This window comes from Pseudophryne corroboree, chromosome 6 (assembly GCF_028390025.1).
Source record: "Pseudophryne corroboree isolate aPseCor3 chromosome 6, aPseCor3.hap2, whole genome shotgun sequence".
NCBI lineage: Eukaryota > Metazoa > Chordata > Amphibia > Anura > Myobatrachidae > Pseudophryne > Pseudophryne corroboree.
In genome coordinates, this window is record NC_086449.1 from 394,865,503 (window position 1) to 394,884,829 (window position 19,327).

Below are 19,327 nucleotides of genomic sequence, written 5' to 3' on the forward strand. Positions count from 1 at the left end.
TACTGCGACCAGCGATCGCCATCAGCCTGGAGATGCAGTGCTGGGTTGGCTTGGTCGGATTCCCTGACTGAAAATATTTTATTCATATAGAGCATTTAATAGGATGCATTCTATATATATGTACGTGAGATGCACAGAGGGATATTTGCTCTCTGGCATCAAGATAAGTACGTTGTCCATATCACCCAGAAGATGTCATGGACACGACAGTGGTCAGGTGATACAGATCCCATACGGCACATGGAAGTATTGCCGTATAAAGGGAAGGAGTTAGTGGGGTCGGTCCATCGGACCTGGGGACCACGGCAACAGCTGGGAAATCCAACCTTTTTACCCCAAGTTACATCTCAGCTGAAAAAGACACCGTCTTTTCAGCCTCAATCCTTCCTTTCCCATGAGGGCATGCAGGCAAAAGGCCAGTCATATCTGCCCAGACATAGAGGTAAGGGAAGTAGACTGCAGCAGGCAGCCCCTTCCCAGGAAAAGAAGCCCTCCACCGCGTCTGCCAAGTCCTCAGCATGACGCTGGGGCCATGCAAGCGGACTCAAGGTGGGGGGGTAGTCTCAAGAGTCTCAGCGCGCAGTGGGATCACTCGCAGGTTGACCCCTAGATAGTACAAGTATTATCCCAGGGGTACAGATTGGAGAGTCGAGACATCTTCTCCTCGCAGGTTTCTGAAGTCTGCTTTACCAACGGCTCCCTCCGACAGGGAGGCAGCATTGGAAACAATTCACAAGCTGTATATCCAGCAGGTGATAATCAAAGTACCCCTCCTACAACAAGGAAAAGGGTATTATTTTTCCACACTATATTGTGGTACTGACGCCAGACGGCTTGGTGAGACATAGTCTAAACTGAAATCTTTGAACACTTACATAAAAGGTTCAAATCGAGATGGAGTCACTCAGAGCAGTGATAGCGAACCGGAAAAAAGGGGACTATATGGTGTCCCTGGACATCAAGGATTACCTCCATGTCCAAATTTGCCCTTCTCAACAAGGGTACCTCTGGTTCGTGGTACAGAACTGTCAATATCAGTTTCAGACGATGCCGTTTGAATTATCCACGGCACCCCGGGCCTTTTACCAAGGTAATGGCCGAAAAGATGTTTTCTTCAAAGAAAAAAGGCATCTAAATTATCCCTTACTTGGACGATATCCTGAAAAGGGCAAGTTCCAGAGAACAGTTGGAGGTCGGAAGAGCACTATCTAAAGTAGTTCTACGACAGCACGACTGGATTCTAAATATTCCAAGAATCGCAGCTGTTTTCCGACGATACGTCTGCTGTTCCTAGGAATGATTCTGGGCATAGTCCAGAAAAAGGTGTTCCTCCGGGAGGAAAAAGCCAAGGAGTTATTCGACCTAGTCAGAAACCTCCTAAAACCAGGCCAAGTATCAGTGCATCAATGCACAGGAGTCCTGGGAAAAATGGTGGCTTCTTACGAAGCGATTCCATTCGGCAGATCTCAGGGGATTTGCTGGACGAATGGTCCGGATCGCATTTTCAGATGCATCAGCGGATAATCCTGTCTCCAAGGACAAGGGTGTCTCTTCTGTGGGGGCTGCAGAGTGCTCATCTTTTAGAGGGCAGCACACTCAGCATTCAGGACTGTGTTCTGGGGACCACGGATACCAGCCTGAGAGGCTGGGGAGTAGTCACACAGGGAAAAAATTTCCAAGGAAGTGTGGTCAAGTCTGGAGACTTCTCTCCACATGAATATACTGGAGCTAAGGGCAATTTACAATGCTCTGAGCCTAGGAAGACTCCTGCTTCAAAGTCAACCGGTGCTGATCCAGTAGGACATCATCATGGCGGTCGCCCACGTTATCAGACGGGGCGACACAAGAAGCAGGAGGGCAATGACAGCAAGGATTCTTCGCTGGGCGGAAAATCATGTGATAACACTGTCAGCAGTGTTCATTCCGGGAGTGGGCAACTGGGAAGATTTCCTCAGCATAAATGAATTCCACCCGGAAAAGTGGAAACTTAATCTGGAAGTTTCCACATGATTGTAAACCGTTGGGAAAGACCAAAGGTGGTTATGATGGCGTCCCACCTGAAGCGCCAGGTCAAGAGACACTCAGGCAATAGCTGGGACGCTCTGGTAACACCGTCGGTGTACCAGTCGGTGTATGTGTTCCATCCTCTGCTTTTCATACCCAATGTATTGAAAATGATAGGAAGGAGAGGAGTAAGAACTATACTCGTGGCTCCGGTTTGGCCAAGAAGGACTTGGTACCCGGAACTTCAAGAGATACTAAGAAGGGTCTTGATTCGGCAAGAACCGTGTCTGTTCCGGGACTTACCGCAGCTGCGTTGACGCCAAGGCGGGTGAACGCCGGATCCTAAGGGAAAGAGGCATTCCGGAAGAGGTCATCCCTACCCTGGTCAGAGCCAGGAAGGAGGTGACCGCACAACATTATCACCACTTAGGTGAAAATATGTGCCAGGGTGTGAGTCCAGGAAGGCTCCACGGAAGAATTTCAACTAGGTTAATTTCTACATTTCCTGCAAACAGGAGTGTCTATGGGTCTCAAAATTGGTCCATTAAGGTTCAAATTTCGGCCTGTTGATTTTCTTCCAGAAAGAAATTGGCTTCAGTTCCTGAAGTCCAGAAGTTGTTAAGGGAGTACTGCATATACAGCCCCTTTGATGTCTCCAGTGGCACTGGGCGATCTCAACGTAGTTTTGGGATTCCTAAAAAATCACATTGGTTTAAACAACTCAAATCTGTGGATTTGATATATCTCACATGGAAAATGACCATGCTGTTGGTCCTGGCCTCGGCCAGGCGAGTGTCAGAATTGGCGGCTTTATCTCACAAAGCCATATCTGATTGTCCATTCGGACAGAGCAAAGCTGCGGACTCGTCCCCAGTTTCTCCTTAAGGTGGTGTCAGCGTTTCACCTGAACCAGCTTATTGTGGTACCTGCGGCTACTAGGGACTTGGAGGACTCCAAGTTGCTGGATGTTATCAGGGCCCTGAAAATATAGTTTCCAGGTTGGCTGGAGTCAGGAAATCTGACTTGCTGTTTATCCTGTATGCACCCAACAATGCTGGGTGCTTCTGCTTCTAAGCAGTCGATTGCTCGTGGGATTGGTAGCACAATTCAACTTGCACATTCTGTGGCAGGCCTGCCACAGTCTAAATCTGTTAAGGCCCATTCCACAAGGAAGGTGGGCTCATCTTGGGCGGCTGCCCGAGGGGTCTCGGCATTACAACTTTGCCGAGCAGCTACGTGGTCGGGGGAGAACACGTTTGTAAAATTCTACAAATTTGATACCCTGGCAAAAGAGGACCTGGAGTTCTCTCATTCGGTGCTGCAGAGTCATCCGCACTCTCCCGCCCGTTTGGGAGCTTTGGTATAATCCCCATGGTCCTTTCAGGAACCCCAGCATCCACAAGGACGATAGAGAAAATAAGAATTTACTTACCGATAATTCTATTTCTCGGAGTCCGTAGTGGATGCTGGGCGCCCATCCCAAGTGCGGATTATCTGCAATACTTGTACATAGTTATTGCTAACTAAATCGGGTTATTGTTGTTGTGAGCCATCTTTTCAGAGGCTCCGCTGTTATCATACTGTTAACTGGGTTCAGATCACAGGTTGTACAGTGTGATTGGTGTGGCTGGTATGAGTCTTACCCGGGATTCAAAATTCCTCCCTTATTGTGTACGCTCGTCCGGGCACAGTACCTAACTGGAGTCTGGAGGAGGGTCATAGGGGGAGGAGCCAGTGCACACCACCTGATCGGAAAGCTTTACTTTTTGTGCCCTGTCTCCTGCGGAGCCGCTATTCCCCATGGTCCTTTCAGGAACCCCAGCATCCACTACGGACTCCGAGAAATAGAATTATCGGTAAGTAAATTCTTATTTTCCCTCGGCCCTTTCGTCCTACAGGAAAAGCAAAAGGTCAGGCGTACCCAAAGCAAGCTCGTGCTTGCACACCTGCCAAGTCCAGACTGAAGTGGGCCTGGGCTGCCAGTCAGCCTGCTTCCAAAACTGACAATCCTGCTGCATGACGGGGCGGGCCTCCCTCTGGGGGATCCCAGGGTGGGGGCCGACTTCTAGGTTTTGCCCAGGAATGGTTGAAGACCACTTCAGATACCTGGGTGAGGGAAGTCGTCGCTCGAGGTTACGCCATACCCTTCAAGAATCGTCCCCCTCATCGATTTTGCCTGACAGATGTGCCTCTGGATCTGGCAAAAGCATACACTTTGCACTCTGTGGTACATTCCCTCCTGACCACAGGAGTGATAGTACAGGTGCCTCTAGCTCAAAGAGGCAAGGGGTACTATTCACCGCTGTTCCTGGTCCCGAAACCGAATGGGTCCTCGCGGCCCATTCTCAATCTGAAGTCCTTGAACAAGCATGTGCGGGTCTCCAAAGTTTCGTATGGAAGCGCTGCGCTCTATTGTTCTGGCCTTGGAGCCTGGGGACTATATGGTCTCCCGGGACATACAGGATGCCTACCTACATATTCCTATTGCGGTATCTCATCAGCAGTACCTGAGGTTTGCGGTGGGTAACCTTCAATACCAATTTCGGGCGTTACCCTTTGGTTTGACAATGGCTCCCCGAGTTTTCACCAAAGTTATGGCGGTCATGACGGCTAAACTCCGCCGTCAAGGGATCAGGATCCTACCGTACTTGGACGATTTGTTGATCCTGGCAAATTCCCCAGAACTTCTCCTGTGTCATCTCGATCTGACAGTCCAGTTCCTGCTCGGAGCATGTTACACCTGGGAGCATTATTGGACACTTACAACCAACAGTTGTTCCTATCTCAGGAGAAAGTCCTGAAGCTTCAGGACATGATTTGATGCTTCCTATCTCGTCTGCAAGTGTTGATACATTTGGCAATGCAAGTGCTGGTTCTCATGGTGTCGGCTTTCGACATGATGGAGTATGCTCAATTCCACTCTCGCCCTCTGCAGAAGTTAATTCTGGCCAAGTGGGTCAGCTTGCCTCACCAGATCAGATCTCGCATGATCTCGTCTCCGGAGGTCCGCCTGTCACTGAGCTTGGTGGCTCCAGGACCAACAATTGAGCTGGGGCCGTCCCTTCTGGATATCCAACTGGGTCTTTCTGACGACGGATGCCAGTCTGTGAGGTTGGGGCACGATGTTAGAACAACACTCTCTTCAGGGTCGGTGGACCATGGAGGAGTCTCTGCTCCTGATCAATATTCTGGAACTGCGGGCAGTGTTCAATGCGTTGACAATGGCCCAGCATCTAATGCAGAGCTGACCTGTTCAAGTACAGTCAGACAACGCCACCACGGTGGCGTACATAAATCATCAAGGCGGCACTCGAAGCCGCATGGCAATGAGGGAAGTATCACAAATTCTTCAGTGGGTGGAGCACCTTCTGCCGGCCATAATCGCAGAGTTTATTCCGGGCGTCCTGAACTGGGAAGCGGACTATCTCAGTTGTCAGGACGTACACGCCGGAGAGTGGAGCCTCCATCCGGAGGTGTTTCATGATGTGGATCTGATGGCGTCTCGACACAATCACAAGATTCCGGTATTCAGAGCAAGGACAAGGGATCCTCAAGCTGCGTTCGTGGACACTCTGGCAATTCCATGGAACTTTCAGCTACCGTATGTGTACCCTCCGGTGTCACTCCTGCCCAGAGTAATACGGAAGTTCAAGCAAGAAGGAGGAAACCTGCTTCTGGTCGCTCCAGCGTGGCCCAGACGGCACTGGTTCTCCGATCTCCTGGGTCTCTCGTGGGATCGTCCCCTTCTACTTCCACAACGACCAGACCTCCTCGTGTTTACCAGGATTTGGCCCGTCTGGCTTTGACGGCATGGCTCTTGAAGCTTCCGTCCTGAGGGCCAAGGGTTTTTCTGAGGCGGTCGTTCAAATTATGTTGAAGGCCCGTAAGTCGGCTTCTGCTCGAATCTACCATAGGGTCTGGAATGCTTACTTTACTTGGTGTGCGTCTCACAATCATGACGTTTTCAAGTTTAGTACAGCCAAACTATTGGCCTTTCTACAACAGGGCCTGGACTTAGGCATGCGTCTGGCCTCCCTCAAGGTTCACATTTCTGCCTTGTCGGTTTGGTTTCAGAGAAAAATTGCTTCCCTACCTGATGCCCAATACATTCACTCAGGGTGTGTTGCGGATTCAGCCTCCTTATGTGCCACCTGTGGCCCCTTAGGACTTGTCTGTGGTTTTGGAGACCTTGCAAGAGTCTCCGTTTGAGCCTCTTGCCTCTGCTGACCTCAAGTGGCTTTCACTTAAGGTCCTATTCTTGCTGGCGATTGCTTCAGCTAGAAGGGTCTCGGACTTGGGTGCCTTATGCTGTAAGTCTCCCTATTTGATTTTTCACCGTGGCCGGGCGGTTCTTAGAACGCGGCCAGGTTATTTACCTAATGTGGTGACAGGGGGCCCTAAGATCTAATATATCATATCAACTCCTGTCGCTGGTGCCATCACTGTGTAAAATCATTAATGTCCCATAGGTGCGGCACTCATGCTTGTCTCATGCAAAAAAAGGACAGCTGTCCTGTATGCTAATTCAACGTTTCAATTTATTATTCAAATTGTAGTCAGGAAAATTATATATTTATATTTTATATTGATGAAGTCAGACCAGACGAAACGCGTTGTATGAATCCTGATACTACTGAATCCTCAGTTAAGCTACTTCTATCCATCTCCATTATAATTGCATTCCAAATCTCTTTATCCCTCATCAATTCCGTGTTTTTAATTTTTTTTTTTCTAACATTTTGAATTGTATTTTTTAGTAACCCCATGCTTTTTAATTTGCTTTCAAAAATTTTTTATGTGCTCAATGTAAATTTTAAACTGTTCTCTTGCCAGTGTAATTCTGATGCTTTTTCATTGTTATGTGCCTAGGGTCCCATCGTGCTAGTATTTAGCACCTTGGATGTTGTAACCCCGCTTTGGCCAGTTATGTGTTTTTATAAGTCTTTTATATATAAAACATCTTTCTGTTCATAAATAAACCCCCTTCTTTTAATTAATATTAGCAGTCCTTTTTATTCTTCTGCCACCATTGGTCGCTCAGATCTTATCCATCACTTCCAATTTTAATTTTTATCCTGCACTCGTACTAGTGCAGAACCCATTTAAGAGGTAGCAGACGCCTTTTATGTTTTTAGGGAGTGGCATATAGAGACTGTCTTTTGGGGTATTTTTAAGCTGACGTACTGTGATATATATATACACATACACCCAAATGCTTGTTCCGGTACTTCCTTGTCAATGAATAATGCAAGTAATTGTGCCAGGTGCGCTCCCTGTATCTCTATGCTGGAGGGAAATACTTAGGTTTGCTTCTGAGGTGGCACTGAAAGATTATGATCGACGTTTCATGGTTTTTATACCATCCTGAAGAAATGGTATAAAAACCATGAGATGTCACACACATACATACATACATACATACATACATACATACATACATACATACATACATACATACATACATACATACATACATACATACATACATACATTAATTATAATTACCCAGAACCTGAACTTTAAATACTGTGCAGCCAGCCTAACCTCTTACTCTGCTCTGCTGATTTTTCACCGTGATCGGGCGGTTCTTAGAACACGTCCCGGGTATTTACTGAAGATGGTGTCTTCTTTCCACCTTAATCAGGAGATATTGGTTCCGACTTTGGCCTCTCCTGAATTGTCTACCAAAGAGCGGTCTTTGGATGTGGTAAAGGCTCTCTGTATCTACGTGAAGAGAACTGCTTCCATCAGGAAGTCTGATTCTCTTTGTTCTGTTTGGTTTTCACAAACGTGGCTGGCCTGCTCACAAGATGGATTAGAATGGTGATTGCACACGCTTATGTACAGGCTGGCCTTCCAGCTCCTGCTACCATCAAAGCCCATTCTACTCGGTCGTTTGGACCCTCTTGGGTGGCCCGCCGTGGTGCGACCCTTGAACAGTTGTGCAAGTCGGCTACATGGTCCTCAGTGAACACGTTCATAAGGTTCTATGCCTTCGATACTTCCGCCTCCCAGGATACTTCCTTTGGTCGCCGGGTTCTTGTGCCCGCCACAGTGCATCCCCTCCCATAAGGAACTGCTTTGGGACATCCCCAATGTAATTTCCTGTGGAGCCCAGTGTACCCCGCAGCAGAAAACGAGATTTATGGTAAGAACTTACCGTTGTTAAATCGCTTTTTGCGAGGTACACTGTACCTTGCAGAAAGAGATTTAACAACGGTAAGTTCTTACCATAAATCTTGTTTTCTCTACATCCAATCATAGCCGGCGCTTAGATCCTTAAAGCTGTAGAGGATTGTCTTGCACAGGTGCTGTCTGGAATTCAATCTGATGACCCATCCGCGGCTATACAATTAGCTGAACAAATTTCTGAAACACTCACTTATGTAGGTGAAGCCTTGTTGGACTCTGCCTTGCCCCAGTCATGTGTATCTGCTTTAGCGGTAACTGCAAGGCGTGCACTCTGGCTTCGGGTTTGGAACACTAACTCCGATTCCAGACAGACTTTATCAGCCGTTCCCTTTGAAAGGGAATCTCTCTTTGGCTCGGAGCTTACGAATATTATCTCCAATACCACTGGGGGCAAGTGCCCGTTTCTTCCAGTTGCTTCTCAAAAGTCGACACCAACGAAGTTTTGGTCCTTTTGTACTCAAGGCAGGGGAAGTTTCCAGTCCTTTCGAGCCTTTTCAAGATTTCCACGTAGAGGAGCAATCTGAGGTAGGGAAACCCAGGCAACTCGTTGGCCAACCATCAAGTCTACAGATAAGTCTATCACATGACGCTCTGAGGTTTCAGGAGTGATCCTTGGTGGTTGGGGCTCGGTTACTTCTACTCAGGGAGGTATTGCTCCTGTTGAAACCAGATCGGTGGGTGACGGGGGTCGTATCCCAAGGATATATTTTGGACCTCGAGGATCCAGTCCCACACTGCATTTTCATCACTCCTCTCCCATGCGATCCCTCCAAACTACAAGCACTGATTCAGGCAACTTCCGCGCTTTTTACACATCGGAGTAATTCTTCCGGTTCCCAAACAACAACAGGATCAGGGCTTTTACTCAAGTCTTTTTCTCGTAATCAAACCGGACGGTTAGTTTCGGCCCATTTTAAATCTAAAATGCCTAGATCCGTATCTCTCTCTACAAAAATTAAAAATGGGATCCTCTCGTTCAATCATTGCCTCCGTGGAACTGGAGGATATTTGCTTCCATAGACATAAAGGATGCATATCTACATGTTCCCATTTGGACAGGTCACCAGCATATTCTGAGATTTGCAATCGGCCCCTGGCTTTTTCAGTTTCAAGCTCTCACGTTCGACCTATCCACGGCCCCTCAGCTGTTTACGAAAATCATGGCCCACATAGTTGCGGTACTGAGGTGTCGGGGAGTCGACATTCCTCCTTACTTTGATGACCTGTTGCTGAAGGCACACTTCATCACCAACAATGGCAGCGCACAACAGTCGCCCTACAGTCATTCTGGTAGATAGTGAAATTCCCCAAATCTTCGCTGCTTCCTCCTTGGAAGATGGTATTTCTACAGTAGGTCTCTTGTTCAACACCAGGAGCCATGGAGATTTTTCTGCCTCAGGACAAAGTTCAAGATCTACAAACCAGAATGTAATTGTTTCGTTTATCGGTACAGACTTATCAGTCTCTCCATTGGTGGCTTCACAGTCCCAGTCTATCTAAAGGGGCGCCGTTCACTATTTGGTCTTGGATGATGGTCACCTCGGACGCCAGCCTCACAGGTTGGGGGGCGGTGTTTCAATCTCAGCACTTTCAGGGCCTCTGGAACAGCCAGGAATCGATGTTGCCAATCACCATCTTGGAATTGAGAGCAATCCGGTATGTTCTGCTTCAGATACAAATCAGGTCCGGGGTCATTCAGTACGCTTTCAATCAGAAAACGCAACGGCGGTGGTTTACATAAATGGAGAACCATGAAAGAAGTCTCTCATATTCTCCAGTGAACGGAACATTGGGTTCCGACTATCTCCGCAGTTCACATTCCGGGGATGTGGAAAACTGGAAAGCAGATTTCTTAAGCCGTCGCATAGTCCATTCGGGGAAATGGGAGCTTCATCAAGAGGTCTCTCTTACTCTGGTGTCTCTGTGGGGTACTCCCGACATCAACCTCAGGGCGTCTCGTCTCAACAGAAAACTGCCTCGGTACGGCTCACAAACTCAGGGTCCATAGCGGTTTCAACTGGGATATGTGTTACCGCCAATTCCACGTTTGTTCCAGTGCATCTGGAGAAGTGGTCTGCCGGTCATTCTTGTGACTCCGGACTGGCCTCGTCACCAGTGTTACACTCTCTTACGCAGTATGGAGACCAAGGAACCGTTCCATCTACTTCTGCGACCAGAACGTCTTCTACAAGGACCTTGTCGCCACCACGTTTAAATCGTCTGGCTTTGATGGCAGGGTTCTTGAATCCAGCATTCCAGAGCTAAAGGTTTATCTCGGCCGGTGGTGAGAATTATGCTCCAAGCTAGGAAACCAGTCACCTCTTGAATTTATCATAGGGTGTGGCGTATCTACATTGCTTGGTGTGAGAAAAATGGGTTGTCGCCGTACCTCTTTCGCTTGCCTCGCCTGTTGTCTTTCCTTCAGGATGGTCTGACTAAAGGACGTCATCTTTCTTCTCTTAAAGGGCAAGTTTCCGCCTTGTCGGTGCTTTTTAAAAAAAAAAAGAATTGGCTCTCATTCTGTAGGTCCAGACGTTCCTTCAAGGGGTTCTCAGGTTTCAATCTCCGTTTGTTCCTCTGGTTCCCCCCTGTGATTTATATTTAGTTTTTAAGGCTATATAGAAGCCTCCGCTTGAACCTCTGGAATCTGTAGATTTGCGGTTCCTTACTCTTCAGGTGGGTGTCGCCTTTCCACCTGAATCATGACATTGTACTGCTGGTGTTTTGTTCCGAATTCTTCCAGAGAGGATAGTCATTTGGCCTTATTGGATGTTGTTAGGGCCTCATGCATTTATTGTCTCGTACGGATACCTTATTGATTTTTATTGACGCACACCCAAACGTGGCTGGCCAGCCTCGGTGGCTCGTTGGGTGTCCTCTGCTATTCAACAGGCCTATGTATCCTTTACCTTTCCCGTTCCTGACCCCCTGAGGGCTCATTCGACTAGGGCTGTTGGAGCCTCCTGGGCTGTTCGCGGAGGTGTATCTGTCGAGCAGCTGTGTAGAGCGGCGACCTGGTCGTCCGTGCATATTTCCACAAAGTTCTACTGTTCTCATACTTTTGGATTGGAGACTGCCTCTGTTGGGCATCAAAATTTTTGCAGACAGCTTATGCCGTCTGGTTCTTCCTCCTCTAATTAGCTTGCTTTGGGAAATACCATCAGTAAGTGCGCAGCATCCCCCAGATGGATGAAAGAGAAATAGGGATTTATTTATTTTTTTACTTACCGTAAAATCTTTTTCTCTGATTCCATCTGAGGGACGCTCAGGGATTGAAAAAACAGCCTGGGATTAATAGAGTTTCAGTGCAAGCTAGAGCCTCCATAAAGCCATGTAGAGATATAGGGAGTCATTCCGAGTTGTTCGCTAGCTGTTTTCGGTCGCTGCACAGCCATCAGACAAAAAAGCGGCATTTCTGTGCATGCGGGGAATGCGCACGTGTAACGTTCTTTCACAACGGCCGATGCAGTTTCACACAAGGTCTAGCGATGCATTTCAGTTGCACTGCTGGCCGCAGAGTGATTAACAGGAAGAGGGCGTTTCTGGGTGTGTACTGACCGTTTTCAGGGAGTGTTCGAAAAAACGCAGGCGTGCCAGGAAATATGCAGGCGTGGCTGGCCGAACACAGGGCGTGTTCGTGACGTCAAAACAGGAACTGAATAGTCTGAAGTGATCGCAAGCGCTGAGTAGGTCTGGAGCTGCTCTGAAACTGCACAATTTTTAATTTTTTTTGTAGCTTGCTCTGCGATCCTTTAGTTCGCACTTCTGCTAAGCTAAAATACACTCCCAGAGGGCGGCGGCTTAGCGTTTGCACGACTGCTACAAACTGCTAGCGAACAACTCTGAATGACCACCATAGTTGTATCTCAGATTGGATAGTGCTACTCTAAGTGGGGAATTCAGTTAGCCGCTAAATGCCATTTCTGTTATAAAAAACTGGGTTTTTATCAAGGCCCGTAAAAAGTTATTGGTAAGAAGTTGGAAAAAATACCTAGGTAAGGTAAAAACTTTAGAATTGGTTTGGAACCCCTGGGACACCCCCTGAATGGCTAATAAACACTTTTTAATTTTATTTTTAATGACATGTTGTTTTTGCGGTCAAAAAGTGCAAAATGATGTAAATTGGAGTACTAGGTATGGGAAAAGCTATATCTGGGTGCTTTAAGTGGGAAGAGGGTCTTTAGGCTTGCAGGTGGGAGTTACTGTGTTTGATTTTTTAAATAACCCAAATATATACTTATAACCATTTTTATTTACATCCAGTTTAATTTGAGCACTTATTTAGCGGAAAAACACCTGCTTCCTATCAGTTTTAGACTTTTTTTTTTTTTTTAATGCATATAACAGCCGTTTGATACAATTCTAGTATCCCAAATATTTGTATTTTGACCACTAATAGACATCTATAGTGTGTTCCCAATTGGTTTGGCTTTTTTGGTGTACAGGCAGAGTTCCCATTTTCAGCTACACTTTTCTCTGGCTGTAGTTCAGACTGAAAAATAATTGTAGGCATTTTTTCCCCCCCCCTTCTTCCCTGCCCTTAACCTCTCCAGAAAGTATCACTGTGTATGATGACATTGATGCAGATGTGCTGAGAAATTACCAGGAATTTACTTTGGCAAACATCATCTACTACACAATGAAAGAGGCCACTGCAAGTGAGCAGAGTGCCAGAATGACCGCTATGGACAATGCCAGCAAGAATGCTTGTAAGATTTTTTTTCTGTTATATTACACTTTCTGCGTGCCCTTTTTTATTTTATTTATTTTTTTCTTTCAAAATGAAAAAGCCATAATCGTGCAAGTAGCAGAGATACGGATGTAGCCATGCTCTTCTTGCTGCAATGCGGCGTGCTGGGCTGTGACTGTTTACAGTCAGAGGTTGCGAATAGTCGCAGCCTGGCATGCCGTGCTGCATCACAGCAAAGATTAGTATGGATACATCTGTTTGACTTGGATTTAAAGATTTTTCTTTGACTGAATATTCTCTACTTTGAAAGTAATTAACACCAGTTTCAATACCACAATGATCGCAGAAATGCTAGTTTAGAGAGTGATTTTTGCCAAATTTTCATCCAGAGTGCCCCTACAACTTAGGGGCTGATTAAATTAAGCCAGGTACACACTGAGACGATATCGGGCCGATATGTAGTTTCTGGCCGTATCGGGAACGACATTTCGGGCATATCTTTCAGTGTTTACCTGATATGCGGCTGCCCACGGTCACATATGACGTCAGCCGTGCTGCATGGCCACCCGCCCAATCTCACGTAAACCTGGTGTATGCTAATGAAGAATGGAACAGTGATCTTTACGTCCTTCATTAGATTGTTCTAATTTGTACCCAGGATCCGATTTGTTAGCCTGTCGGGCAGACATACTGTATCAGCTGGGTACACATCGCGTAGTGTGTACCCAGCATTACTCGCTAGCACTGTTGCATGATTTCTCTCTGCTGATTAGTGCTCACAGCCTATGGAGGTGCGAGCAGAAAGCCTGCTGTAAATGTCTGAGTGCTAGCACTTTCATATATTAAAATATGTCCTTTAATGTCAGAAAGTTTTATGTTAACTGTAAACTCAAATTATTCAGCTAAATTCAGGATTCATTATTTGCCTTGATGGCAACAAAGGTCATTTTGAGGTCTCTTCTCCCCGATCTACAGAGGTAATGAGCTAATGTTGCATAGTATACTGGATTGAGTGTTACAACTACTGTTTTTATTTGTTTATTTCTCACTTATATAGCTGAAATTATTGACAAATTGACATTGACTTACAACCGTACGCGTCAAGCTGTCATCACCAAGGAGCTTATTGAGATCATCTCTGGTGCTGCTGCTCTGTAAGTGCATAATGTTGTTTTTATGCCATAGTATGGCAATGCTGCTGTTTTTGTTTTGGGTATTTCCAATATAAAGCATACCCAAGATTAGACTGTGCACTGCCAGCATCAGAAGAGGAAAGGTGTATAAATTCTTTATTCCCATATTTTCTGTTCATGGAAATGACTTTGCAGAGTGGATTATTGTTAATTTGAATATTTGGGTATTTGTTTATTGTTTGCATGAATGCTGCTGACCTACCGTATCACGGTTTTGTTATGCATGTTTGAGTAATCGTTGCATATATAATTATATAAATGTAGCCACGTCTAGGCGCCACGTGCACTCCCAGTGCTGCTTTTTTTCACCCCATATACTTTCAGTGGGGTGCGGCGTGCGCATCATCACAGCAAATGAGCCGCATTCATGCCTAGATGTAACCACAATGCGTGTGGCTACATCTGTATATAATATAAGAATTGCATGTTAAGTTGTAATATAGATTTGCAGCTATGTCCATGGTTTAATGTTCTGCACTTTATATGGTGTGCTTTAACTTGCTTGTTCTGTTTCTAACACTTTCACCAGGGGTTGAAATTGAAACAAGTTTGAACCGCTGTCAACAGGTAAAATGTCTCTCAGAAACCAATAGATGATATTGTTAAGGGGGTTCAGTCATAATGTTTTATATATAATCTACATATACACTTTTCTCTATCGTCCTAGTGGATGCTGGGGTTCCTGAAAGGACCATGGGGAATAGCGGCTCCGCAGGAGACAGGGCACAAAAAGTAAAGCTTTTCCAGATCAGGTGGTGTGCACTGGCTCCTCCCCCTATGACCCTCCTCCAGACTCCAGTTAGATTTTTGTGCCCGGCCGAGAAGGGTGCAATCTAGGTGGCTCTCCTAAAGAGCTGCTTAGAAAAAGTTTAGCTTAGGTTTTTTATTTTACAGTGAGTCCTGCTGGCAACAGGATCACTGCAACGAGGGACTGAGGGGAGAAGAAGTGAACTCACCTGCGTGCAGGATGGATTGGCTTCTTGGCTACTGGACATTAGCTCCAGAGGGACGATCACAGGTACAGCCTGGATGGTCACCGGAGCCGCGCCGCCGGCCCCCTTGCAGATGCTGAAGTCAGAAGAGGTCCAGAATCGGCGGCTGAAGACTCCTGCAGTCTTCTAAAGGTAGCGCACAGCACTGCAGCTGTGCGCCATTTTCCTCTCAGCACACTTCACACGCAGTCACTGAGGGTGCAGGGCGCTGGGGGGGGGCGCTCTGGGAGGCAAATGTAACCTATATAAAGGCTAAAAATACCTCACATATAGCCCCCAGAGGCTATATGGAGATATTTAACCCCTGCCTGGATTCACTAAATAGCGGGAGACGAGCCCGCCGGAAAAGGGGCGGGGCCTATCTCCTCAGCACACGGCGCCATTTCCTCTCACAGCTCCGCTGGTCAGGACGGCTCCCAGGTCTCTCCCCTGCACTGCACTACAGAAACAGGGTAAAACAGAGAGGGGGGGCAAATTTATGGCGATATTTTGATATATATAAAGCAGCTATAAGGGAGCACTTATTATAAGGCTATCCCTGTTATATATAGCGCTTTTGGTGTGTGCTGGCAAACTCTCCCTCTGTCTCCCCAAAGGGCTAGTGGGTCCTGTCTTCGTTAGGAGCATTCCCTGTGTGTCTGCTGTGTGTCGGTACGTGTGTGTCGACATGTATGAGGACGATATTGGTGTGGAGGCGGAGCAATTGCCATATATGAGGATGTCACCCCCTAGGGAGTCGACACCAGAATGGATGCCTTTATTTATGGAACTACGGGATAGTGTCAACACGCTAAAGCAGTCGTTTGACGACATGAGACGGCCGGACAATCAATTAGTGCCTGTCCAGGCGACTCAAACACCGTCAGGGGCTGTGAAACGCCCTTTGCCTCAGTCGGTCGACACAGACCCAGACGCAGGCACTGACTCCAGTGGTGACGGTGACGAATCAACCGTATTTTCCAGTAGGGCCACACGTTATATGATTTTGGCAATGAAGGAGGCGTTACATTTAGCTGATACTACAGGTACCACTAAACAGGGTATTATGTGGGGTGTGAAAAAACTACCTATAGTTTTTCCTGAATCAGAAGAATTAAATGACGTGTGTAATGAAGCGTGGGTTGCCCCTGATAAAAAGCTGATAATTTCAAAGAAATTATTGGCATTATACCCTTTCCCGCCAGAGGTTAGGGAGCGCTGGGAAACACCTCCTAGGGTGGACAAGGCGCTAACACGCTTATCTAAACAAGTGGCGTTACCCTCTCCTGAGACGGCCGCACTTAAAGATCCATCAGATAGGAGGATGGAAAATATCCAAAAAAGTATATACACACATGCAGGTGTTATACTACGACCAGCTATAGCGACTGCCTGGATGTGCAGTGCTGGGGTAGTTTGGTCAGAGTCCCTGATTGAAAATATTGATACCCTGGACAGGGACAATATTTTACTGTCGTTAGAACAAATAAAGGATGCATTTCTTTATATGCGTGATGCACAGAGGGATATCTGCACACTGGCATCACGGGTAAGTGCTATGTCCATTTCGGCCAGAAGAGCTTTATGGACGCGACAGTGGACAGGCGATGCGGATTCAAAACGACATATGGAAGTTTTGCCGTATAAAGGGGAGGAGTTATTTGGAGTCGGTCTATCAGATTTGGTGGCCATGGCTACAGCCGGGAAATCCACCTTTCTACCTCAAGTCACTCCCCAACAGAAAAAGGCACCGACTTTTCAACCGCAGCCCTTTCGTTCCTTTAAAAATAAGAGAGCAAAGGGCTATTCATATCTGCCACGAGGCAGAGGTCGAGGGAAGAGACAGCAACAGGCAGCTCCTTCCCAGGAACAGAAGCCGTCCCCGGCTTCTACAAAAGCCTCAGCATGACGCTGGGGCTTCTCAAGCGGACTCGGGGACGGTGGGTGGTCGTCTCAAAAATTACAGCGCGCAGTGGGCTCACTCGCAGGTAGATCCCTGGATCCTGCAGATAATATCTCAGGGGTACAGGTTGGAATTAGAGACAGATCCACCTCGCCGTTTCCTGAAGTCTGCTTTACCAACGTCCCCCTCCGAAAGGGAGACGGTTTTGGAAGCCATTCACAAGCTGTACTCTCAGCAGGTGATAGTCAAGGTACCTCTTCTACAACAAGGGAAGGGGTATTATTCCACTCTTTTTGTGGTACCGAAGCCGGATGGCTCGGTAAGGCCTATTCTAAATCTGAAGTCCTTGAACCTGTACATAAAGAAGTTCAAGTTCAAGATGGAGTCACTCAGAGCAGTGATAGCGAACCTGGAAGAGGGGGACTTTATGGTATCCTTGGACATCAAGGATGCGTATCTCCACGTTCCAATTTACCCCTCACACCAGGGGTACCTCAGGTTCGTTGTACAAAACTGTCACTATCAGTTTCAGACGCTGCCGTTCGGATTGTCCACGGCACCTCGGGTCTTTACAAAGGTAATGGCCGAGATGATGATTCTTCTTCGAAGAAAAGGCATATTAATTATCCCATACTTGGACGATCTCCTAATAAGGGCAAGGTCCAGAGAACAGCTAGAGATGGGATTAGCACTGTCGCAAGAAGTGCTAAAACAGCACGGGTGGATTCTGAATATTCCAAAATCCCAGTTAATGCCGACAACTCGTCTGCTGTTCCTAGGGATGATTCTGGACACGGTTCAGAAAAAGGTTTTTCTCCCGCAGGAAAAAGCCAAGGAGTTATCCGAGCTTGTCAGGAACCTCCTAAAACCAGGAAAGGTGTCTGTACATCAATGCACAAGAGTCCTGGGAAAAATGGTGGCTTCTTACGAAGCAATTCCATTCGGCAGATTCCACGCAAGAATTTTCCAAAGGGATCTGTTGGACAAATGGTCAGGGTCGCATCTTCAGATGCACCTGCGGATAACCCTGTCTCCAAGGACAAGGGTGTCTCTTCTGTGGTGGTTGCAGAGTGCTCATCTATTGGAGGGCCGCAGATTCGGCATACAGGATTGGATCCTGGTGACCACGGACGCCAGCCTGAGAGGCTGGGGAGCAGTCACACAAGGAAGAAACTTCCAGGGAGTATGGACGAGCCTGGAAACGTCTCTTCACATAAACATTCTGGAACTAAGAGCAATATACTATGCTCTAAGCCAGGCAGAACCTCTGCTTCAGGGAAAACCGGTGTTGATCCAGTCGGACAACATCACGGCAGTCGCCCATGTGAACAGACAGGGCGGCACAAGAAGCAGGAGTGCAATGGCAGAAGCTGCAAGGATTCTTCGCTGGGCAGAGAATCATGTGATAGCACGGTCAGCAGTGTTCATCCCGGGAGTGGACAACTGGGAAGCAGACTTCCTCAGCAGACACGATCTTCACCCGGGAGAGTGGGGACTTCATCCAGAAGTCTTCCACTTGCTGGTAACCCGTTGGGAAAGAGATCCGCAGGCAATAGCTGTGGACGCGCTGGTAACGCCTTGGGTGTACCAGTCGGTGTATGTGTTTCCTCCTCTGCCTCTCATACCAAAAGTATTGAGAATTATACGGCAAAGAGGCGTAAGGACGATACTAGTGGTTCCGGATTGGCCAAGAAGGACTTGGTACCCGGAACTTCAAGAGATGATCACGGAAGATCCGTGGCCTCTACCTCTAAGGAGGGACTTGCTTCAGCAGGGTCCCTGTCTGTTTCAAGACTTACCGCGGCTGCGTTTGACGGCATGGCGGTTGAACGCCGGATCCTAAAGGAAAAAGGAAGAAGTCATTCCTACTTTGATTAAAGCAAGGAAGGAAGTAACCGTGCAACATTATCACCGAATTTGGCGAAAATATGTTGCGTGGTGCGAAGATCGGAGTGCTCCGACGGAGGAATTTCAACTGGGTCGATTCCTACATTTCCTGCAATCAGGATTGTCTATGGGTCTCAAATTGGGATCTATTAAGGTTCAAATTTCGGCCCTGTCGATTTTCTTTCAAAAAGAATTGGCTTCAGTCCCTGAAGTCCAGACCTTTGTTAAGGGAGTGCTACATATACAGCCTCCTGTGGTGCCTCCAGTGGCACCGTGGGATCTCAATGTGGTTTTGGACTTTCTAAAATCTCATTGGTTTGAACCACTAAAGAAGGTGGAGTTGAAATATCTCACATGGAAAGTGACCATGCTTCTAGCCCTGGCTTCGGCCAGGAGAGTGTCAGAACTGGCAGCTTTATCTTACAAAAGCCCATATCTGATTTTCCATTCGGACAGGGCAGAACTGCGGACTCGTCCGCATTTTCTC

At 47.1% G+C, this 19,327-nt stretch overlaps 1 protein-coding gene across 3 annotated transcripts in view; it reads left to right on the top strand.

Moving 5' to 3' along the window:
- Window positions 1-19,327, top strand: part of ATP5F1C (ATP synthase F1 subunit gamma) — a 79,744-nt gene that overhangs the window by 37,104 nt on the left and 23,313 nt on the right. The window contains exons 7-9 of one of the 3 annotated variants that reach the window (XM_063926820.1): window positions 12,750-12,905; window positions 13,944-14,040; window positions 14,609-14,646. In XM_063926820.1, the coding sequence (XP_063782890.1) occupies window positions 12,750-12,905; window positions 13,944-14,040; window positions 14,609-14,615 (260 nt within the window). In that variant the 3' untranslated portion in view covers window positions 14,616-14,646. Of the gene's footprint in view, window positions 1-12,749; window positions 12,906-13,943; window positions 14,045-14,608; window positions 14,647-19,327 lie in introns of those variants that run through there. The other 2 variants (XM_063926821.1, XM_063926822.1) reach the window with 2 other exon arrangements.